The sequence below is a fragment of the Eublepharis macularius genome, chromosome 12 (assembly GCF_028583425.1).
Source record: "Eublepharis macularius isolate TG4126 chromosome 12, MPM_Emac_v1.0, whole genome shotgun sequence".
NCBI lineage: Eukaryota > Metazoa > Chordata > Lepidosauria > Squamata > Eublepharidae > Eublepharis > Eublepharis macularius.
This window is the reverse complement of record NC_072801.1, coordinates 80,750,889-80,774,758: the sequence shown is the minus strand read 5'-3', so window position 1 is coordinate 80,774,758 and position 23,870 is coordinate 80,750,889. Positions and strand designations below refer to the sequence as shown.

Below are 23,870 nucleotides of genomic sequence, written 5' to 3'. Positions count from 1 at the left end.
TTCCAGCTGTAGTTGACGTGATTCCTGGTGCAGTAGTACTTGTGTTTCCAATGGCAGTAGTTGTCGAAAGTGAGGGAGCTGTAGTATTTCCAGCTGAATTGGAGGTGATTTCCAGTGCAGTAGTACTTGTGTTTCCAGTGGTGGTCGATGTGAAAAGTGAGGCAGTTGTGACATTTCCCACTGAGGTGGAGGTGATTTCTGGTGCTGTAGTACTTGTGTTTCCATTGGCAGTTGTTGTCGAAAGTGAGGGAGCTGTGGTATTTCCTGCTGAAGTGGAGGTGATATCTGGTCCAGTAGAACTTGTGTTTCCAATGGCAGTAGTTGTCGAAAGTGAGGGAGCTGTGGTATTTCCAGCTGAAGTGGAGGTGATTTCTGGTGCAGTAGTACTTGTGTTTCCAATGGCAGTAGTTGTCGAAAGTGAGGGAGCTGTGGTATTTCCAGCTGAAGTGGAGGTGATTTCTGGTGCAGTAGTACTTGTGTTTCCAATGGCAGTAGTTGTCGAAAGTGAGGCAGCTGTGGTATTTCCAGCTGAAGTGGAAGTGATTTCCGGCGCAGTAGTACTTGTGTTTCCAATGGCAGTAGCTGTCGAAAGTGAGGGAGCTGTGGTATTTCCAGGTGAAGTGGAGGTGATTTCCGACACAGTAGTACTTGTGTTTCCAATGGCAGTAGTTGTCGAAAGTGAGGGAGCTGTGGTATTTCCAGCTGAAGTGGAGGTGATTTCTGGTGCAGTAGTACTTGTGTTTCCAATGGCGTTAGTTGTCGAAAGTGAGGGAGCTGTGGTATTTCCAGCTGAAGTGGAGGTGATATCTGGTGCAGTTGTACTTGTGTTTCCAATGGCGGTAGTTGTCAATAGTGAGGGAGCTGTGGTATTTTCAGCTGAAGTGGAGGTAATTTCTGGTGCAGTAGTTCTTGTGTTTCCAATGGCAGTAGTTGTCGAATGTGAGGGAGCTGTGGTATTTCCAGCTGAAGTGGAGGTGATTTCTGGTGCAGTAGTACTTGTGTTTCCAATGGCAGTAGTTGTCGAAAGTGAGGGAGCTGTGGTATTTCCAGCTGAAGTGGAGGTGATTTCTGGTGCAGTAGTACTTGTGTTTCTAATGGCAGTAGTTGTCGGTGAGAGAACGTTGGTATTTCCAGCCATGACGTTTGTTTCTGGTACAGAGGTACTTGTGTTTTGAATGGCAGTAATTGTAAAAAGTGAGGTAACTGTGGTATTTCCCACTGTGGTAGAGATGGTTTGTTGCGTAAAAGTAGTTGTATTTCCAATGCCTACACTTCTTGAAAGTGAGTGAGTTGTGGTACTTCCAGCCGAGGTGGCGGTTGTCTCTCGTGGAGCAATACTTTTGTTTTCTGTGGTTGTGCTTGCGAAAAGTGAGGCAGCTGTGCTGTTTTCCTCTGACGTAGTAGTTTCTTGTGCGCGCGTCTTTGTCTTTTCAGCTGCTTTGCTTGTGACAAGTGCAGGAGTTTTGCTGTTTCCAGGTGTGGAGTTTGCTTCTGGTGCGAAGACGCTTGTGTTGCCAAGAGGTACTCTTTTGAAGAGTGAGGGACCTGTTCTCCCTGGTTCAGACAAACTTGCGTTTTCTGCTGCAGTGTTGATTTCCGGATTGGGGGTATTCCTGGCTTCCATTGTGTAGCCTGTGAAAAATGAGGACATGTTAGTGGGCCCTGTTTGGTGTAGTGAGCCAATTTGATATTGAGGTTAAGAACAACGGGACTCTGATCTGGAGAGCTAGGTTTGATTCCCCACCCCTCTGCTTGCAGCTGGCTGGGGGACCTTGGGTCAACCAGCACTTTCTCAGCCCCGCCCACCTCACAGGGTGATTGTTGTGGGGATAATCCTACTATATAAAAGACTAACTGTGTTCCTGACGACTCACATTTAGCGCAGGCACAGTTGTGCCCTCCCCAGCCGTTCAGCTGGGAAGAGGCGGGACTGCCGAGCGCGGTGCCTGTGCTGCCAAGCTGATCAGCGGGCAAGGGGGGGGGGTGAGCCTGCTGCCTTTGCTGTGTCCAGCTGATCAGCAGGCTCCTTTGGCCTCTCCAGTTGATTGACCGGGGATGGGGTGGGAAGGGTGAGGGGCCCTTGCCAGCCCACCCAGCTGCCAGCCCTCCTCGGCCCGTCTTCCTGCCAGCCCTCCCCAGCCCCAGCTTTCTAGAGCCTGTTGTATTCCCACAACGGGCTTTGTTGCTAGTAATAACACACTTTGTAAACAGCGCTGAGTGGGCCTTGAGTTGTCCTGAAGCACGATATTTTATTTATTTATTTAGAACTTCTATTCCGCCCTCCCCGCGAGCGGGCTCAGCTATATAAATCGAATGTTGTTGTTGTTGCTATTGTCATGTTAAGTTCTATTTGTCAAGGCACTTTTGTTGCCAGTTTCGGGGCTTGTGATCGGCGAGGGAGATGGAGGATTGTCTGATGACTGACACTTCTTCCTCCCGGGGCAGAATTTCTGAACTTGGAGACGGCCCTTTCATCTATTTTTGTGCTGTTTGCTACATGGTGGAGCGGAGCTTATATTTACCATTCCACCGCTTGGGACAAGTGAAGCTTGGGACTGGTGAGTGCAAGTGTTGCTAGGCAGGAGCAGTTGTGCAAAGTGGGCATTAGCTTGTGAGTGCGCTGGCACAACGCTGGTGTCTGTTTGGGAGGGGCTTCGCTTGCCGACGGCAGTGCTAACGTCTAGCTGGGTGATGCTTGTTGCGAAGCTAGCGATGAGGACATGTGTGTGAGATGGGTGGCCGTGCCGGTCTTTGTTGTGCTGGCACGTGAGGTAGTGTGAGAAGTTGCACTGGTGTCTCTGCCTATGAAGGTGAAGGCTGTTGAGTGTGCTGTTATGGTGCTTGGGAAATTTGAGGCATGTCTCCTGGTCTGAGGCTGGACTTGCCTCGGTGTCGAGAGCTGGGACCCACGCCTGCCCTTACCCCAAGCCAGGGATAAGCGCTCACAGGGCTCCTGCTCTGTATCAAACAGAATTACAAAAGTGTGACTGAGAGACTGCTCTCATATCAACTTCTGGTAGCTGCCACCAGTCAGTCCCCGGCAGGTAAACCCCTCAAGCCCCTCCGCAGTGAACACACGTCGGTTCCAGCAGAATCAGCATTAGGATCTACGCAGTTCAGGCCTGTTCTCCATCATGGAGCTTGACAGAAGTGACAATTCAGCTCAAGCAGTCTATGTTATAGATGAGTTTTCCCACGCTCCATATGGCAGTTAGGTTTTGGCGCGCAAGCGTACAAGAGTTCTGTGAGAACCTACTTAGTTATGACTTCGTATTAGGTATACAATGCCTACTTCCCAGCATCTGGGAACAGGAGAGAAAACTAGAATCGAGACACGTTGAGGTCACGGCTAGCCGAGACTCGCATATAAGATAACAGGAGAGGCCCTTTCTGGGTCCTGAGGGAGTAACGTCTGCAATATGGTTGCAGGTGATCAGAGAGAGTCACACATCAGTTTAGTAAGAATGCAGTATAGCTTCTGCATATGGTGGCACAAGCAGTATAACCAACAATAATAAAATACAACAGACATGACATTACCAGTCCCTTTTATTTATCCCAAAGTACAGGCGCCAAAGGACAAATCTCCCGGCCTTTCAGGGAATTAACCAGAAAGTCTACCCTGCAAGGGCGGCTTGCAAGTAGAGTTTCTCAACAAAGTTTTACCTAGTAGGTGGTTTTGAGTCAAGACACTGGCTTCAGCCTTTTGAGGTCTAGGAGTCACGAACCACAACAGATTAAAAATAGAATTATTTGTTTGGTGCAAAGATATTCAAAAAGACCAGACGGTCTGTGGGGACAAAATAACAAAGGCTTTAGCGATAAGCGCTAGCTACACAATCCACGGCCACCATTAGGAACAGGTGCAAATGACTCTCTTCCATAGACACAAGCAGGACTGTCGGCCTGAGTCCGTCACAGCAGGCAACGGGAGGGTCGTAGGGGAGCAGCCGTCAGAATCAGAACCCCAAGAACTGACGCCACTGATGCTAGCAGGAACACGTGACGTGAGTGGGCAGAAACGAAACCAGTCGGCAGTCTTGGGGTCCTCCCCTCTCCCACAGGTGCTCGGGAAGGTTAGGCGGTGGAAGCTTTGCTAAGCAGCTCCCTCTTATCGCCAGGGTCTCTGTGCTCTGGTCTGCTAGCAAGCTACGTACACTTCCTTAGGCCTTTCCCCAGAACCAAAGATTTCCAAGATGGTCACAGTCTGAAAGAGAAGCCATTGTCTTTACACAGGGGACATCCAAATGCTTCTGGGGGTGGTTCTTGCAGGAGGTGCTGGGGGGGCGGGGGGCTTGCGTCTCCCATGCCGGCGCTTGTGGAAGGTGGCCCTTTGCTGGTGTCTCCTGGCCCTGGTGACCATACGGCTGATGTGCGTTGGCTGGGAGAGTGGAAGAAGGGCAAGTGGATTGCGTAGGTTGTGCAATGGCTGGTGCTGCCCTGATGCAGACTGAGGAAGTGAGAGCCGAGCTACAGGTGGCAGCAGCCGTGGGCCCATCCTGTGGCCCTCATTGCCGTTTTAGAAGCATTTGTGGTGGTTGTGATGTTGCCCCGAGGCCCCTATCCGGAGCACGTGCTTGGCCCCAGGAGCTCTTCTTTCTCCCCGCCCCTTTACAGGTGCCAAAACAGCAATTGGGGGCAGGGGTGGGGGGCAGCTCCTGGGGCCACCGAGCCACGCACGTGCTCTGGATTGGGGCACAACGGCAATTGTAGAAGAACTCCACAGGCTTCTAAAAGGGCGCAGCTGTCACTCGTCATTTGCCTCGGATTCTGTCCAGGCTGTTCCGCCCTTGCCTGCTTTTCTCCTCTGCCCTACAGGCCTCTGCTGTCCTTCTCTTTGGGTCATATCCTGCTTTTGGCCAGGGAGTTTCCTGGATCGTTTTCCCATTGTGGAGGTTGCCCCGCGCCTGGCTTCTGAGCTGCACTCATTCTTCCTCTTTCCTCCCAGCTTTCCCCAGCATTGAGTGGCCCTCTAAGACGGGGAGATGGCGCTGGGGGGGAGGGGGCAGGGTTGCATTTGGATGGGTTTCCAGAAGCACCTGCACAACGCAGGTGAGCCTGCAAGGAGCCCACTGCCCCCTCCCCGAGGACTGAGAGGCGCGCTCTCCCCCTGGGGAAGGGGGGCAAGGGAGGCCCACAGAGGAACCTGCGCTCAAGCAAAAGGCACCTCGCCTCCGACTGGGCTAAGCCAACCCCGAACCGCCAGGAGGGAGGGAGCGCGGGCTCTTCGTCTGAGCCGGATCTCAGCCAGGGGGTGTCGGGCAGGCTGTGGCTAGCTACGCTGGTCTGGCCCCAGTGCCCTGGTGCGGGGGAAGTGAGTTCTCTCAGTTGCCCCACTGCGAGGCGTCCCAGGTCCAAGTTGGGTGATGCATGGAGATTTGGGGGGTAGAGCCTAGAGAAGGTGGGCCTGGGGAGGGGAGGGACCTCTGTGGAGCAGAAGGCCCCCCATAGCAGCCGCTTTCTCCAGGGGAACTGATCATTGTGGCCTGGAGACCAGTTGTGATTCTGGGGGGATTGCCAGCCAGCGCCTGGAAGCTGGCAACCCTACCCACTGCTGTTTCTCTGCTCTGCCATGCCATGCAACCCCCCACCCCAAAGGAGCCCCTGCTGACTTGTACTGGGGCCCTGTGGGTGCTTCGGAAGGCCAAAAAAGGCACCTGGCGATCCAGCATTGCATGCCAGATAGGCCAAGTCCCCTTCAGTGCAAGCTGAAGGCCCCCCTGCTCCCAGCCCCCAGACTCTGCTTCCTCCTCCCTTCTCCTGGCCCACCCGGGGCTCAGAGGTCTTGATCAGAGGCCCAGCCACTCCCTGGCAGAGCCCTGGCATAGAAAAGAGGCACCGCTGCGCAGGTCCACCCCACATGCCTTCCTCCCTTCTGCCTAACCTGGCCCAGGGCAACTGGGTGGTCTCTGCCAGGTCACTGCAAGCTTTGCACTCCAAGGAGACCCTCTGAAAGGGGGGCAGCAGCCCCTGGAGAGGCAGGCGAGGATCAGTCCGGCTGCCAGAAGCTCTGGCAGTGGCCTTGGATCAGCGGGGCCGTTTCCCCAGGCCACAGCAGTGTCCCCGAGAACAGCTTGACTGATGGGGAAGGGGTTCGGGCTTGCCAGGTGGTCCAGCCAAGGACACCTTCTTCCCAGTTAATGGCTGGGGCAGGTGGTGCTCCCACGGAAAGGCCTTCTGCACGTTCTCAGAGGCACCCTCCCCTTCACTACTACATCCTATACCTTCCGGGCTCAGAAGCTGAGCCGCAGCCTCCACTCACCTGGCTCCACAGCCGAGTCAGCCAAGCCCCACAGCAGGAGCCACACCAGGGCTCCCTTCATCTTGCGCCCAGCTCAGCCCCAGAGGCCCAGGCTAGTGTTCGGAGAGGCAGCCCTTCAGCACCGTTTCACCTCTGCCAAGAGAAAGCTGTTTTCCTAACCGAAGCGAGGAGGAAGTTCTTTGGACTCATCAAGAGGCAGTCGGGGTGCACACTTTGCCCCCAGAGGCAGGAGGACAAGCCCAGCCTGTTGTCGCTTGTGGGAAGAAGGGAGAGGGGTTGATAAAGGGGTTGATTGGGAGGGAAGAAAGAGCCTCGCCGGCCTTGATCCGATGGGCTGGGCCAGCAGCTCTTCCGCAGGGAGGAAATGAGGGTGTCACCAGCAAACTGAGCGTGGTTTGGGACTGGAAATCACCATGGCTGCTGGAACTTGTGGCCGCCCGACAAGAGATCTGCAGAAGCCCTGCGGCCCCTCAGGCTGGTCTCTTTCAATGTGCCTTCCATGGAGGTCACACAGGAGAGACACAACTGGATTCCAGCTCATCGGATTCTGCAGCCTTTTCTCCTTCATAAAGGGAAGCCAAACTAACACACACAAAGGAAGAAAGAGCCCCGAAGGGGATGTGGGTGTGGGAAGTTGCCAGTATTCCCGGATGTGCCTGTGTCATCATCAACCTGTAACTAAAATCAAATGGCCTTCATCACGTCCCATTATAACCCCAATGAAGGGCTTTGCATGAGTGCGGGGGCCATGGGGGGGGGGGAATGCACGGCCTGCTCTATCAATTTACCTCACACAACGTATTCTATGAGGTAACAACATTTGGCCAGAATGGATACATACTGGTTTCTGGATGTGTGGGTTTGTTTTTACGATTCTTTGTCAAAGTGTGTATCGTTGGCCACTGAGGGAGGCCCCTGGGTTGAAACGCGTCCGGCCTTGCGTTGGTCATTTGACACGTTCGTCCGCTGCGTTTGGAACAGCGCACGTGAATCTTGCTCTGACTCTTGGTGCAGCCTGGCAATCAGGCCCCTTGTTTTTAATTTTATTATTGTGTACACTGCATAATAAATAAGGGTTTCGATTATTGCATCTTCAGGATATTTCGGGTTGAGTTTGGGATTTTTCCCTCCCTCTTCTTTTTTCTTTCTTGATGTCGCAGCGTCATCAGCACCTCACCCGGCTGATTCTCACGTGGGGCAAGAAGAAGAGAATGCAGAAGAGAACAGGACACCTTTTATTAGGACCAAGCAAATGGCGTGCAACAGTGGGCTGGCTTTCGGGTGCTCCAGAACGCTCTGCAGGCTGGATACCCGCCCCCCCCCCATACGTTTTAAAGGAAATGATGCTCGGATGGGATGTGCGAAGTCCTCTTGCCGTCCACTTCTGCATTGAGCTAGCGGCCCTGGAACAATGGCATTCCACCGAAGTGGGATTGTTTTATGGCTCCTTGGTCATAAAAAGGTGGGAGTTACTGATTACCTGTACCGGCTTTGCACCTAACGCCCGGGCACAGCGCGGAAGCAGAGGGCAGCAGCACCTGACAGCATCTCCTAGCCCCTTTTCCTTTTCCTTTAAAATGTTTTTGTGACATCCCGCCTGGAGGAGAATTCTGAAGACCTCCGAGGCTGTCCCAGGGCTCCGTGTCCTTTGGCTGGTCCTAATCAAAGGTGTTCTGTGGGCTGTTTCTGGGGTTTTGGACCGGTCCTTGGACCAGCACGGCTGACAACTTCTTTCTGCTTTCATGACGCAAGCAGACAAAACAGCTCAAGTTCCCCAAGGCGCCTGGGATCCTCGTGCCCCTGGTTTCCCACCTTCCTGGCTGTTTTTTGTGCTCTGTGAGCGCCACCCACATATTTGCCCTCACTGGAAGGCGCTGAAAGGGAGAGATTGGAGGTGGTGGGGGGAGTGATGATGTCTTTGGGGTTTGCTTTGGCCTAGTGTTGGGTGGGAGAGGCTGTGGGACAGTATTGCCGTTGGCGGGACCCGCAGAGATCCCAGCCAGCGCGTCTCCATCGGCAGCTGGAGGCAGAGCCCACCTGGAAGCAAGAGGGGCGTGCGGAAGGCCTGAGCCACGCTCCAGACTCCGTTCTCGAAGCGGCCCTCCAAGAATGGGATGTCAGTGCTAGTTGCTGGGCCTGCAGGGTTGGGCTGGCCCAGGGCAAGAGCAGGGGCCGCCTTCTGTCCTGGCCCCGAGGGGCATAAGGACCTCCCAAGAGCCCAGCTGAAGCAGGCCCGGGAGGACCCCCTGCGTCCCGTTCCACACACCAGCAGCAGACCACCCGCACCGGAGGGCCGGCAAACAGGGCGGAGGGGCTGAGGCCTTCCCCTGAGGCCGCCTCCCAGGACGGGGCTTCAGCGGTTTGGAGAGTGCTGCTTGCCTTCCCTGGGTTGTCAGCCGCCGCCGCGGGAGTGGCGCTTCAGCCCCTTGGCTTTTTCTTCCCTGTTTTGCCGGGCAAACAGGCGAGGGGCAAACCTCTTCTCTAAGGGGAGGGAGAGCAGAAAGGGACAGAGAAGACTGGATTCATAATGCTGCAAAACAACCAACTGAGCATGTTCCCGGGGACTTTTCTTTTGCCAGCCCCACCCCCTTAACTAATTGGTACCACTGATAAAGAAAAGGTGTCACGTACAACATGTGGATTTTGTATCTGTTATGACCTTCACTTTTTTGGGGGTAGATTTTTCTTTTAATCTTCCCTTTACACCCTCTGGGTAGTTTGCTGCCACCAGGAATATATTATTCCAAAATATTTTATTCAAATTTCCCCTTTGGTAACGTGTTTAAGCGTCAGGCTCCTTCGTGGTTCTATGTGGCCCTGAGGATAGGAATGGGGTATAGCAATGACAGCTACTCTGGGACACAACAAAACGAAATGTTTATTTTTCAAGAAGCGTATTGGTTTCATAAAAGTAGTTCTTAGTTCTTAATGTTACTTCATTTAAACTCATTCACACAGATCTCTTCTAAGGCTTCACACACAGTTAGCCTCTTTCTCTAACTCAATATTTCTCTCACAGAAATATTAAACCTGCTCAGGGCACACACAGCCAGCCTCCCTTTCCCTGACTGAGTGTCCTTTCACAAACATGCTCAGTTCAGGGTCCACACAGGTCATATTTCTCTCATAAACACTTCAACATACTCAGGCAGCCCACAGCCAGCCTGCTTTCCTCTGACTGAAACCTTTCTCTCTTCCAGTTTAAACTACATTCACTCCGCCCACAATCTCAGTCAACCAATCATATCGCTCACTCATTCCTCTCTTTCACCCCCCACTCTTCACCTATCCCACACCAAGCATTTAAAGACACATGCACACATTTACTTGGAATCATTACAGTATCCTTTATTTTTCTCTAATAAATTACTAAAATACATATTTAAACAATACACAATAAATAACTACACAATGGCAGAAACCTTACAAAGCAAGAAGGAGGGAGTCGGGCCATCCTAGGCACGGCCCAGGAACCAGAAGTCTTGCGGCCCTTTTCTTTCCAAAGGACTAGAACTGCGTCTCATTCAGGACTTTTCCGGGTCCTCCTCCAACATCCCAGTGCTGAATTCCTCAGCAGGCTCCACAGGCAAGACCCAATTCCAAAGAGCTCTGAGGTCACGTGGATTTCCAAGGTGCAAGGTACGGCGATACTTTTTTAAAAAGGGTTTTTTCAGGTTCTTTGATATCAGTAATTTTAGGCATCTTATTCCTCATTTTTCATTTTTAGCTTTCTAGTGAACTATTTCTAATACATTGTTGGTCCATTTTGCTTTTTACAGGACAGGTGAAGTTCCTTCAGGAAACAGGTCCCAAAGGAATCTAGCAAGGTTTGGAGAGGGCGGCGCCATCCGTGCCCCTTCGCCCTATTTCCTTCTGCCCATAGCGTGTGTGGGACTTTTGCCGCTAAAGGGAAATTTCCAGAGTGGGTCCCATGGCAGGGCCCTTAGTTGCTCGCTACCCTCGGCTTCTGGAACTGCACCTGCAAAGAGAAGGGCAAGGTGAGGTGTGCTGGGCGGGCTCAGCAAAAGCGAGCTCCCACAGCAAGCAGAAATGGCTCAGTTGCAGCCCAGAAACCCTTCCCTTCCCACAAGAGACTTGCCAAAGCCAGCGTTGAGAGACTTCTCCAAAATGCTTGGCAAATAGGAGCTGGTTTTCAGGGCTGGACTGAGACTTGGATTGCTGGGTCAGGAAGCCGAGACTGCTGCATTCGGGGCAAAGTCACCAGAATCCTCCGTCTTTTTTTATTGGCACGTGCATATGTGCTCTTATAGGAATTTACCAAGCAAGAGCCCCAGCCCAAAAAACAAAGAGAATATAGGGCAAAGGCGAGTCGCCGGGATGGCCAAAGGGACCCAGCAGCGCTCCCCTGACATTCTTCTGTAAACACCAAAGACCTGAAATTCCGTCGTACCAGTGGAGACCCAGAGCAGGAGGCTCTGGATTGGTGTTAGCTTTCTTCTTCCCTGAGCCATGATGGCCCAGGCCCTGTTTCCAGACAGGGCTGAGTTTAAGATGAAGAGGAATATTCAGAACACGCTAAAAACAATTAGCAGCATTTTGTTTCCGGTCCCCACTTGCCCCAGTAGCTAAAGGTAAACTGGCTGCCCCTGCACCGATAGCCAAAACATGCACACCAACAAACGGGCCGGGGGGGGGATCTGCATGTTTAGGTGATCCCCCCCCCCAGGTACACAGGAAAATACAACTTGGTGGACTGACCGAAAGCAGAAGGAGTGGGTAGCTGGGGGGGGGGGGATTCAGGGTCAATCTCCACGTTCGTGTTTGCTGGGCACTGCCCTTTTTGTCTCGGAGGGGCGAGGGGCCTCGCAGGCCTCCCTGGCACTCCCCGCATGCAAGGCCAAGACCTCCACCCAGCAGTTTTACTGACTATATGGACCCCAGCCTCGGCAAGCCCCAAGATGGGGCCCAGCCAGGCATCTTCGTTGTGGGCACTTTGGGCCGATCCTCTTTGGCTCTCCATCTTGAAGCTGGCTTAAAGTCATAAATGAATTCAGTCTGAAGAAGTGAGCTATGAGCTACTTCAGTATCTGAAGAAGTGGGCTGAGGACCACGAAAGCTCTTCCCCTACCACAAATTTTGTTAGTCTTATTGGTGCTACTGAACTCTTTTCTACTACTTCAGCCTGGACTGCCATTATGAAATCCAGCTGAAATCTGCTCCTTTCCAGATGTTTCATCTCCCCTATTTGACCCTCCTAGATCAGACTCTTGTGTGAATAACGAGAGCCAGAAAGTAGATGCGAAACCCACAGCTTTGGGATTCCCACTTACTTGCACGGGGACTGGATAGAGTTTTGGCCCTAATAAGAAGAGACCTTGAAATGCCAGATGGGTTATCTTTCAATCTGATGCAACGCCCATCTCTTCACCCGCCACTCTGGGCATTTAACCCTTTTCTTTGTAGCAAATATCTCTATTTTCTTACTGTCCCAGTTTATTGACCATAGATTTCTCTGGACAAAGTCAGTGCTCTGTGTCAGGTCTGACATATGTTTCCTATGTGTTCTAACCAGAGAGACTCCATTTTAATCCTGTCAGTGTTTTAAGCTCTTCTTTTGCAGGTGACAAGCAGTCCAGCAACACTTATCTCAAAGAAGAGGAATGTTTTGACTACAGCCCTTCCAGTTGGGTTGGGGCTTCCCCAGATCCTCCTACCACAAGTGCCGCATGTGCTAAGCTTTCCTCCATAGTACAGAGTCTTTCTTCTAATATTTGCATCCGTTCCGGGGCTGCCGTCACTCCCGATTCAGCATACTCTTGGGGAGTTTCTCTGGGAAGTTGTGTAGTTTCCATATACTCGGTATAAGACGCTGTAGCTCGAGGCCAAGGCCAAATTTCTCCCATGCCCTGAGCCCCGTTACCTTGTTCCCCGTTACCATTCGTAACGAAATGTCAGACTGTGGCTTATTAAAAGTTGCAATCCAGACTATCTCTTGCAATTAGACATGAGTCCATTGGTTTCAAAAGACTTTACTGAATATAAACAACCATTATAGTCCACTGGCCAAGATTCAATATCCTGGCTGGTACACGGATATTGTTACGAATGAAGGTAAAGGTTAAGGTACAGAATAAGATAGACTAGCAAATCCCATCCTCCCCCCACAGTTCTCAAAACACGCGGCTTGGAGCTGAGAGAATGAAACTTTCCCAAGGCTGGAAGGGCTGTAGTCAAAACCTTCTTCTTCTTTGAGATAAGTGTTGCTGGACTGCTTGTCACCTGCAAAAGAAGAGCTTAAAACACTGACAGGATTAAAATGGAGTCTCTCTGGTTAGAACACATAGGAAACATATGTCAGACCTGACACTCTGCTCATTGCAAAGCTATTCGTAAGATCTTTTAATACTCTGCATAAACAAAAGTTCTGCCCCGGGCTTCCAGAACTCGGGAAACCATCCAACATTTCTCCTTTCCTTCTGGGCTTTAGATTGAACTGAGGACATCTTCGGTGTCTTCTCCAAGTCACTCTAGAGATTGCCTTCTTCTTAAGCATGTCTCAGGCAATGGTAAAGATGAATCGCCAAATATCTATCTCGGGTCTTGCTTTCTTAGTGCTTTGTTATTTTTAATTTTAGAGATTATAGGGGAGTTTAATTCTGAGGATTTGGGTTTTATATTTTATTCTTTATTTTTCTTTATTTTTTTATTATTCTTTTTTATTATTCTTTATTATTATTTTTTTCTTTATTATTCTTTATTTTTTTATACAATTTTCTTTGGTCTAAAAGTCTATGTCTTATATAGACCTGCCTGTTAATAAATACTTGTCACAACAGAGAATCTCCCGTGTGGTATTATGTCTTCACAATTGTTTTAATAAAGGATATATTAATTGAGTACTGTTTCACAAATTTGTTTATACAGAGTAAGGGATGTAATAAACAATTTGTATATTCTTTTGTTTCTCTTGACACAACCATATACTACACCATATATTGCAACCTCCCTAGACCTCAATTATACAGGCATCTTATGCGTTCTAAAAACAATTCATTAAAGTGTCCCGTGCTCAAAGTGCTATCATGGATGTTATTAAAGTGCAATTGCTTTTGGCATCTTATGACACTATTTCTCATATAGAACTCGATTTGCCTTGCATACAGGTACAATACAGGTGCAGTATAAGGGTAATTCCAGACACTGTGAATGTCACAGATCAAAAAGACCTATAATCATAGGTACACGTAGTTGGTTCTGTGACTGCATTCTCTAACGGACGGTCCAGATCCTTGTAAGGTCCGTTTCCAAGCTTCTTTCTCAAAGAGCACAGATGCTGGAAAATACACATAACAATATAATACATTCCCAAATTTTAAAACATACAATAGTATATTCATATTACAATATACTCACTCAAAGATTCATCATAGTTAACCTTCCATATCCCTCTTTGATTTGTCAATTACTTCCATTTGTGTCCCATTGACTAACAGCTGTATTATCTACAGAAAGCCATCCACGCCCTAATCACACAATCTCCGTCCTTAAAGTAACATTGTTATTATCCCAGAAAGCAGGTGTAATCGTTGGCTATATTTAAGCCATTTGGCATAAGAGTGTTGAGTTTATATATCCAGAATGTCTCCTTTTGATGCAACTCCCTATTTGCTGCTATGTGTTCTTTCTTCCGAGTTTTAAATAAAACGGTGAACATTTCCCTTTCACTATGCTTTTTTTCTAGATAATGCTGGACCAAAGGAGCCTCTGCTACATTATTCTTAATCCTAGACTGATATTCACTGAGTCTCGTTCTAATGGAACGTGCAGTACTTCCCACATACAATAATCCACATGGGCATCTCAGGGCATATACCACTCCTTCCGTGCCACAGTTAACAAATTCTTGTGTGGTTTCAATTCCTAGTTGATTCAAGTCTTCTGTGGTCATTATTAGGGAGCACTGTTTACATCTACCACATCTGTACAGACCTCTTGGTAGTCCTGTACCCCTTGGGTCATTGTCATAGTTCAAGTCTGAATGTATGATCTGATCTTTAATATTCCGTGTCCGTCTAAAGGCTACTAAAGGAGGGGTCCCACAGTCCGGGATGTCGTTGACAAGTGGCCAATGTTTCAAAATTGCCCTTCTAATAGCATTGGCTTTATTGCTATAATCAAAGACCCCCACAATTCGTTCCCCTGTTGTTCGTTCCTTTGGTGTAATTAAATCTTCCCTGGCTGTTTCATCAGCACGTAGTCTGGCTTTAATTAAAACCCTATCAGGGTATCCCCGTTGTTTAAGATGTTCCTGCAAGATGTTACTTTGGGCAATATAATCAGACTCCCTGGTGGAATTTCTTTTTAGTCGTAAAAACTGACCCAACGGTAGATTAGCCCTTAGATGTCCTGGATGAAATGATCTATAATGAAGTAGTGAATTCTTGTCTGTTCTCTTCTTAAACGGTTTTACTGCCAAGGTTCCATCCTCCTTCTTGTATACTGTCACGTCCAGATAGTCCACGGACTCCCTACTAGTATTCCAAGTGAACTTGATGTTGGGGTGTATACCATTCATCCAGTCCCCCAAATTCTGAATATCAACATTCTCATTCATCACTAGGAAAAGGTCGTCTATAAAACGGACAAATATGATAATGTCTTTCCAAAATGGATTAATTGCAGGATTGCAAAAAAAATCCTTTTCCAACCATCCCATAAAGAGATTTGCTATACAAGGTGCTGCGGAGCATCCCATCGCAACTCCTCGGAGCTGAACATAAAAGTTGTCCTCCACTCTGAAATAATTATTTTCTAATATTATCTCTAACAGTGATATCAGAAAAAAGGTGGGTGGATGTAGAGTACTGCACGTTCCATTAGAACGAGACTCAGTGAACATCAGTCTAGGATTAAGAATAATGTAGCAGAGGCTCCTTTGGTCCAGCATTATCTAGAAAAAAAGCATAGTGAAAGGGAAATGTTCACCGTTTTATTTAAAACTCGGAAGAAAGAACACATAGCAGCAAATAGGGAGTTGCATCAAAAGGAGACATTCTGGATATATAAACTCAACACTCTTATGCCAAATGGCTTAAATATAGCCAATGATTACACCTGCTTTCTGGGATAATAACAATGTTACTTTAAGGTGTGATTAGGGCGTGGATGGCTTTCTGTAGATAATACAGCTGTTAGTCAATGGGACACAAATGGAAGTAATTGACAAATCAAAGAGGGATATGGAAGGTTAACTATGATGAATCTTTGAGTGAGTATATTGTAATATGAATATACTATTGTATGTTTTAAAATTTGGGAATGTATTATATTGTTATGTGTATTTTCCAGCATCTGTGCTCTTTGAGAAAGAAGCTTGGAAACGGACCTTACAAGGATCTGGACCGTCCGTTAGAGAATGCAGTCACAGAACCAACTACGTGTACCTATGATTATAGGTCTTTTTGATCTGTGACATTCACAGTGTCTGGAATTACCCTTATACTGTACCTGTATTGTACCTGTATGCAAGGCAAATCGAGTTCTATATGAGAAATAGTGTCATAAGATGCCAAAAGCAATTGCACTTTAATAACATCCATGATAGCACTTTGAGCACGGGACACTTTAATGAATTGTTTTTAGAACGCATAAGATGCCTGTATAATTGAGGTCTAGGGAGGTTGCAATATATGGTGTAGTATATGGTTGTGTCAAGAGAAACAAAAGAATATACAAATTGTTTATTACATCCCTTACTCTGTATAAACAAATTTGTGAAACAGTACTCAATTAATATATCCTTTATTAAAACAATTGTGAAGACATAATACCACACGGGAGATTCTCTGTTGTGACAATTACATTACCGTGTTGCTCTATTTTGTTGTACATGTTAATAAATACTTGGCAATGAACTGTGCAAAAAAAGTGGATTGAAATGCCTCCCACGTGGCTGCCACATCTGTAAGCATTTGTATTATGCTCATTTATCCTGTAGCCCTTGTCTTCACCACTGGAGTTTGTACTCCCTGTTGCTATTTATGTATTGGAAAATTTTTTAAAAGATGCTTTAAAGAGAAAACGGAGGGCCTCTTGGAGAACAGGTGATGTGCCCGAAGACTAGAGGAGGGCAAATGTCACCCCGATCTTCAAGAAAGGAAGAAAGGACGATCCTGGGAACTACAGGCCAGTCAGCCTGACCTCTGTCCCAGGGCGTCAATCTGCAGCAAAAGGCGTCAATCTGCAAATACCTGATGGACTACATGGTGCTATGGGGAACTCGGCAAGGATTTGTCCCCAACAGGTCCTGCCAGACCAACCTCATCTCCCTCTATGATTGAGTGAAAGGCTTACTGGATTGCGGAAATGTGGTTGTTGTAGTTTATCTGGATTTCAGAGTCATTTTCACACTCTTTAACATCACACAAGACTCACGGAATGAGGGCGGCTTCATGGCACGATTTCTGACGTCATCCCGTCATGATTCCATTTTCGTGGTGTGATGATGTCAGAAATCGTGCCATGAAGACGCCCTCGTTCCGTGAATTTTGCACAATGTTAAAGATTGTGAAAACGACCCAGTAAAGCTTCTCATGATGTTCTGATGAGTAAACTGGAGGACTGCAGACTGGACTCTAGGATGGTTAGTTAGATAGAAAGAGAACTGGCTGGATAACCACACATGCAGAGTAGTTGTCAATGGCGTCATGTCTGATTGGAGGGAGGTGTCCAGGGGAGTGCCACAGGGCTCGGTCCTGGGCCCAGGGCTTTTCAATATTTTTATAAATGGATGAGGGTGTGAATGGATTACTCATTAAATTTGCAGATGACACCAAACTGCGAGGAGTAGCAAACACCCTTGAAGACAGGCATAGAATTCAGCAAGATCTGAACACATTGGGAAAGTGGACAGATTTGAATAAGAAGCAATTTAACATGGATAAGTGCCAGGTTCTTGGAGCATGCATACGGGATGAGGGATACACTTCTGGGTAGCAGTGTGTGTGAACAAGATCTTGGGATATGGGTGGATGGGAAGCTAAACATGAATATTCAGTGTGATGCAGCAGCAAAAAAGGCAAACACGATTCGGTTTCGTTTTCCCGGCCATGTCGGACGCTCCTCTCTGCAGGTCCAGGAGGAAGCGTCTGAGCACCCTGACCGGGCGGTTAACCTGCGAAGGCTAACCCGCAGGATCCTCAGTCAGAGGGTCAGGGTCCAGAGCACCGCGGGAAGAGCCCCCTGAAAACGATGCAGGGGGTAAATTGCCCGTTTGCTCCTACGGAGGCCGGCAGACATGCGCAGCACATTCCGTGCTGCCGGGCCATGGAGAACGGCAACAAGCAGATTTAATTTGAAAGTCTCTAAGTAAGCGAATCCCTTCTGTTATTTCAAGGAGAGGGAAGGATTGGAGGAAACTGAAGCTTAATAGGGTTCGGATAAGTTCCCCTTCATTGAGTTTTGGAACTTAATTGGCGATCCCCCCCCCCCCCCAAGATGGCAACGAAAAAGCAGAGTCCCGCTGTGGGAAAGTCGGTTTTGGCTGTGCTGCAGGGGAAGGGAGAAAATCTTGAAGAGGCTGTCAAACGGTCTGTTGCTGAAGCTATGAAGCCCTTTATTGATATGTTAAGTGAAATCGGAAAAAGGGTTGGCTCAGCTGAAAGCGAGGTGAAAACCATTAAAGACGCAGCGCTCGAGGCGGAGGAATCGGCTCGGGAGAATGCAACGCTCATGAGAACCGCAACTAAAGAAATAAAGCTTTTGGAAAATCAGCTAATCGGGTTGCAGGTGGACCGGGCTCAGATGACATTGCGTTTACAAAATGTTAAAGAGGAAGAAAGTGAAAATTTAAAGGATCTGGTGTTGGAGCTTTTGGCGGCATTCGCAGAGGCAACTAAAGAAGAGCTGAGAAGCGATATTGCAGAGGTCCATCGGACATCTTCAAAATATACGACGAAGCGTCAGCTGCCTCGCGAGATTTTTATCGTCTTCTCATCTAAGAAGATTCGGGACACCATCCTATATAATTCGATTAATGTGGACTTGGACTTTCTGGGTAATAAGGTAAAGATTTTGAAGGATATTCCATTTTTGGCTCGGAGAAGAAGATTTAAATATAAAAGGTTTGCGGCTCTTCTGAGAAAAAGTGATATAAAATATAAATGGTTATTTCCGGAAGGCATCTGGTTTAGATACAAAGACCAAACCCATAAGATAATATCTGAAGCACAATTGAGGAACTTTATACTTGATCATCAGGAGTTTGACCAAGAAGAAGATTTGAAGCCTGAAGGGGGGAGGGAGGAGGAGGAAGCGAGCACAGCTATTGTAGCTGCGCAAAGAGTATTGAGACCGAGATGCAAGCGGGGGAAGGAGACCTGAGCGTGATTGTACTTTGTGTTTTATAAGCTCTACCAATCTAATACTATACTAGAAAGTTTAACTTTGAATAATTGTAGCCTGAAGGGATGTCATAAATTGTAGTGTGTAGTATGTGATTATGTTGTTTTTTATTCTTTCCCCCTTTGTTCCCTTTTTCCTTGTTTTAATGTAGTGTCTTTTAGTAATTAAAAAATTAAAAAAAATTTAAAAAAGGCAAACACAATCTTGGGGTGTATTAACAAAGACATCACATCCAAATTGTAGGATGTCATTATCCCACCATATACCACCTTGGTCTGGCCCCACCTGGAGTATTGTGTGCAGTTCTCCAGACCTCACTTCAAATTGGATGTGGACAAACTGGAACAGGTGCAGAGGAGAGCAACCTGGATGATCCAGGGCCCTGGAGACCCAGCCCTACCAGGAAAGACTGAGGGACCTGGGAATGTTCAGTTGGGAGAAGAGGAGGCTGAGGGGAGACAGGATCGCTCTCTTGAAGTATTTAAAAGGCTGTCCCTTAGGGGAGGGGAGGGGGCTGTTCCTGTTAGCAGCAGAGGGTAGGACTCGAAACAAGGGGTTTAGACTGCAGGAGGGAAGGTAACCGCTGGACATGAGGAAATGCGTCTTCCCCTTAAGAGTAGCTCAGCAGTGGGATGGGCTGCCTGGGGCTGTGGTGGGTTCCCCCTCCTTGGCAGTCTTCAGGGAGCGGCTGGAGGAAGACGTGTCGGGGATGCCCGAGGCTGTTCCTGAAGCCTTGCAACTGTGAGGCCCCGTCCAACCCTCTGGCTCTATGAGGACGAGGACTAGAAGAAGAAATGGCAGCCGGAGAACAGGCAGAGCCCGCGGTGGCCAGGCGCCTCCTCCCCTGGGACTCGTTTTTACCTCTGCTGGGCTTCCCCTCCCCCCCAAGGTCTCCCCTCACTCAGTAACTCCAGCGCTCCAGCGGGCCGCCTGCCTGCCCCCCTCCCACCCAGCCCCCAAGAGCTGAAGCCAGCTTGGCTCCCAGGGGACTGTTACGCGAGTGGGTCTGCCCCAAGGCCTCCGGCACCCCTGGCCATACGCACCTTGATGGAGGAGTCCACTGCACCCAGCGATGGCCTGAAAACCTCGCTGCTGCTCTGACGTCCTGAGAACGAGAGAAGGCCCAAAGGCAGTAAAGATCAGTGGCCGCAGCAGAGCGAGGGAGCCTGGCTCATGCAGGGGAGGGGCTGGGCTCACTGGGAAAGTGCCGCGCAGTCTTTGGCGGCCCCTCCCCTTAAAAGGGTGGTCTCCAGCCGTAGGAGACCTGAAAGACCTCCTCCACTGGGGCCCCTTTGGGTCCTGCAAGGCCAGGTGGGGCTCTCGCTCCTCCTTCGCTTCGGAGCTACTGGGCCCGGGGCCGGCTGCATTGCGGGTGTAGAAAAAGCCCAGCCCACCGGCCTCTCCCCAGGCCTCTACTTTAGAGGGCAGCAGTCCCCTCTCTTCCTAGGTGGCTCAGGTTGCTGCCATTTGCTCGCTTTGGGCCTTCACAGCACTCTTCAGGAGGCAGAGAGGGAGAGAAGGGAAAGCAAGGGTCTCCATGCAAAGCCGCCCACGCCTGAAGCGGCTAACCACCTTGCATGCAGCTTGGCCCTGGGTCCTGCGGCAGAGGACTTGGGGAGACAGTGGCCTACACAAGCACAGCCCCCACCGCTGCCCCCCTTCAGGACCCTGAGTGCACTCACCGCCCCACAAGTCCGTGTCTTCGTTCCGGAAGCTCAGAGCTCCAGAGGGCATCCATTCGTCCCCCTCCTCGTACCAGGCCTCGGCGTCATCAGCCCAACTGCAAGAGCAACACAGTGAAGGTCCCAGCAGGACCCAAAGCAGAGAGGAGGAGAACCCAGGGGCAGCCTGCTTCCACGCTGGGGGGCCCATGCTGTGATTCCCGGCTCACCTCTGCCCCACCGCGCCTCTGGGAGGGCCCAGGAACACAGCCCCGATCCCATCCCCTCAGAGGCCCCCGGGCTCTCTCCAAACCGCCCGCCAGGAGCAGGGTTTTGGCACCCTCCCTCCCTCTTGCCCCCAATTCTTACTGGCCTTCTTACTTAGATTGGGACTTCTTCCGCTTCGCCCTGAAGAGGAAGACGGCCAGGAGGATGCTGATGGCTGCTAAGGCGGCCAGCCCCAGCCCCAGGCCCACCTCTGACTTCTGGACGCGTGACTGGCAGCGATGGTCCAGGTACCAAAAGGTGTCCAAATCATTGCAGCTGTGGGAGAAGGGCGGAGAGGAAGGTGAGAGAGCAAGAGGAAGGCCCCAGGGGGCTCAGAGAGAGGCCAAGTCAAGGAAGGCGGGGGCTACTTGGCACACTTGGCACGCCTGCTGTTCAAGGGATGCCAAGCAGAGGCAGCGGAGCTGGAGGAAAGGCCCGGAGAAGGGTGGCTGTAGAGCCAGTGCCAGGCAGAGCAGCCAGGGCTTCCGGGAAGACCCGGCTCCAAACTAGGCAGCCTCGGAGGTTCAAGGACTCCCCTCCCCTCCACGGCCTCCCGCCCTCCCAGCCATGTCAAGAACCTCAGAGAGAAGGGAGCAAGGTGAAGACTGGGGGCCTCCCGTGACAGCGGTTACAGGTCTGGCCCAGGCACAGCCCTGCCCTGTCAGGCCCAGCATGTGACTGAAGTCCTGTGCTCAGATTTAATCCTGAGGTTTGTGTCTGTGGGCCCAGTTTGGATCAGGCCTCAGGGAGCTGCTGTATTTATCTGTATTTGATGGAGGAATCAATTGTTATATTGTGATTTGAATGTGTATATGAATTATTTGATTTGCACTGAGCATTGAATGTAAAAAGATTTATTTAGTATATTTATATGTCAGGGCTTGCCGCCGCTGCCGCTGCTGGGCGTGGCACTGGGCAGTCTGCTCCTGATGTCATAGGGGGGCCAGGGATTCTGCAGGACCCTGCTCTGTGGAAGGAGGGGCAGTATACCTCACCCAGACTCCCTCTCAGTCCACTCGCTGGCCTGCTCAACCTGGCCTGCTTGCCCCCTGTGTCCTTCTTCATCCCCTCCTTCCAGAACTCTCCTCCAAACCTCCACTCTTGCATTGCACCGCTCTCACTCCACATCATCACTCCTTACTCACATCCACCACCCCAGGGCTCTTCCCAGCCAGCTTTTATAGGGCTTCCTTCTACTGTCCCACCCCTCTTCCAGCCTGGTCTTGGGCTGCACCAAGCAGTTGCAGCTGGGGTAGCTGATCTGGCCCCACTGACCAGCACCAGCTGTGCCTTGTTCCCTGGCTGCCCAGCCTCCCTGCCTTGGCTGATTGCTGAAGGCCTGTCCAGCTGCAGTCCCCTGGCTAGCAGCCCGGCCTCCCTGGCTGAGCTGATGGTTGAAGGTGGGACCAGCTGCGGCTCCTTGGCTGGTTGCCCAGGGCTTCATGCAGAGTGCCTCCACTAGCCCCACCTGGAGTGGCTTGGCTTTTGGCAACTCCTGGGCCAGGCTACTATTTTCTAGCTGGGGCGTGGCTTTGGGTTTTTGGGGCTGCTGCTGCTTCTCCTCCTCAGGTAAGGCCTTTGGGTGGGTGACTGCTGGGCCCCCAATCCCTCTGCCCTTGCCCCCTTCCGCCTTGCTTAGTCCCCTTTCCTTCCCTAGGGGAGTGGGACTCGCTGGCCTCTCTCTGTCTCCCCCTGCCTCCTGAGGCCCTGGGCCTTTGCCCCTTGTCCCTGGCACTGACAGGTTCTGGCCCCATTTGCCCGTGGGAGGGGTTGGCCTGCTGTTCCCCGGCTGCCCCCTCTGCCTGCCAGTCAGACCGGTTGACCTGCTGTCAGCTGGCCGACCAGTTGACCTGCTGTCTGCTGGCTGACCAGTTGGCCTGCTGGCTGCTGGCTGCCCCCTCTGTATACCCGTCAGACTGGTTGACCTGCTGTTCCCTCTTACCAAGTCTGGGGGCTGGGACCCAGACCCCGGACATTATAATCCTTTAGTACAGTTTGTAATCCCCAAGTGTTTTTTGGTTGCTTCTGGTTTTTTCTTGGGGACGCCTCTTTGTATTTTTCGCATTCAAGGGATAGCAAGCAGAGGCTCAGCCCTGCCCTGTCAAACCCAGCATGTGACTGAAGTCCTGTGTTCAGATTTAATCCTGAGGTTTGTGTTTGTGGCCCAGGTTGGATCAGGCCTCAGGGAGCTGCTGTTTGCCCTGTTGGGGAACTTGTGTGTACTGATCAGCATTTATTGATCAGTGTGTACTGATCAGCAGTTATCCCTTCGGGACAAACGGTGGCTCCCCGGGGACATGTCAGGTTGGGGGAAAGGCTAGAGTTACCTGATGGGGTTGAGAATTATACCGGACCCTGGGGAGAGGGGTGTGTGTGCCACCAACCTTTTTTAAATTTAATATTTGCTTGCAGCACTCACGCTCTCCCATCTGGCGTAATGGCATCACTCCCAGAAGTGACGTCATTTGCCGACCCACTTCCAGGCACCCCGGGCTGGCCAGCCACTCCTGGGCGGTGCCGTGAAGCTTCAGGAGGCTGGCCTGGCCCCTGGACTGGCAGCCACTTCCCCAGGCCAGCGCCAGCACCGTGCGGCCGCAGGAGGCTGGGTGGCCGGACTGGGCAATTGAAGGAGGGGGGCCAGGCCAGGAGTCCAGTATTTGGGGGACATTTTCCCCTGGATAATCCTCCGAAATACTAGACTGTGCAGATGAAAACCAGACACCTGGCAACCCTGGGAAAGGCACGGGGGGAATCTTAACACCTCCCCTCCGTCTCCAGGTGCCACCATCCTGACCCAAATTGGGCCTCTGTATGCTTCAGCATGAAGTTTCTACAAGAACTCCCAACACAGCTTTAGCTTTGACAGGGACCGGGGGGGGGGGACCCAGAAACAGCCCAGTGTGCCCTCGGGCCCTTAGCGGGCCTGCCTGCTCCAGGTGAACTCCACCACGTGTTGCACAGGAAGTGTGCGTGCATTCCCTCAGGCACCGCCATTGCTGCTTGTGTGTGAGGCCACAGCCCAACCAAAGAAGCACTGCAGGGTCCAGTGGGGGGTGGGGGTGGGCATCTGTTTGGTTTTTGCAAATGTCATTCCCTTCAGTCATCTTTTGTGTTTAGCTGGAGCCAACTAGTTTGCATGAGGCCAGTTAGATGTCCAGTTGTTCTTCCTGCTAGGGTAAAAGGGGAGTTGCATGCTTAATGAACAGCGCTAGGGTTGATTATTGGCGGCCAGTTTTATTGGGGGGCAATTGACATTCTCTCCTCTTCTCAGGACGCCGTTGTTCTCCGATTAGTTAGACCATTACTTTTAGATCATC

General features: G+C 50.4%; 1 protein-coding gene across 1 annotated transcript in view; it reads right to left on the bottom strand.

Moving 5' to 3' along the window:
* Positions 1-9,597: 9,597 nt before the first annotated feature.
* MUC12 (mucin 12, cell surface associated) overlaps positions 9,598-23,870 on the bottom strand; it is a 39,126-nt gene continuing 24,853 nt past the window's right edge. The window contains exons 11-14 of the mRNA XM_054994579.1: positions 20,668-20,829; positions 20,308-20,405; positions 19,669-19,730; positions 9,598-10,241 (exon numbers count right to left, since the gene is read on the bottom strand). Of these exons, the coding sequence (XP_054850554.1) occupies positions 10,206-10,241; positions 19,669-19,730; positions 20,308-20,405; positions 20,668-20,829 (358 nt within the window). The 3' untranslated portion in view covers positions 9,598-10,205. The remainder of the gene's footprint in view (positions 10,242-19,668; positions 19,731-20,307; positions 20,406-20,667; positions 20,830-23,870) is intronic.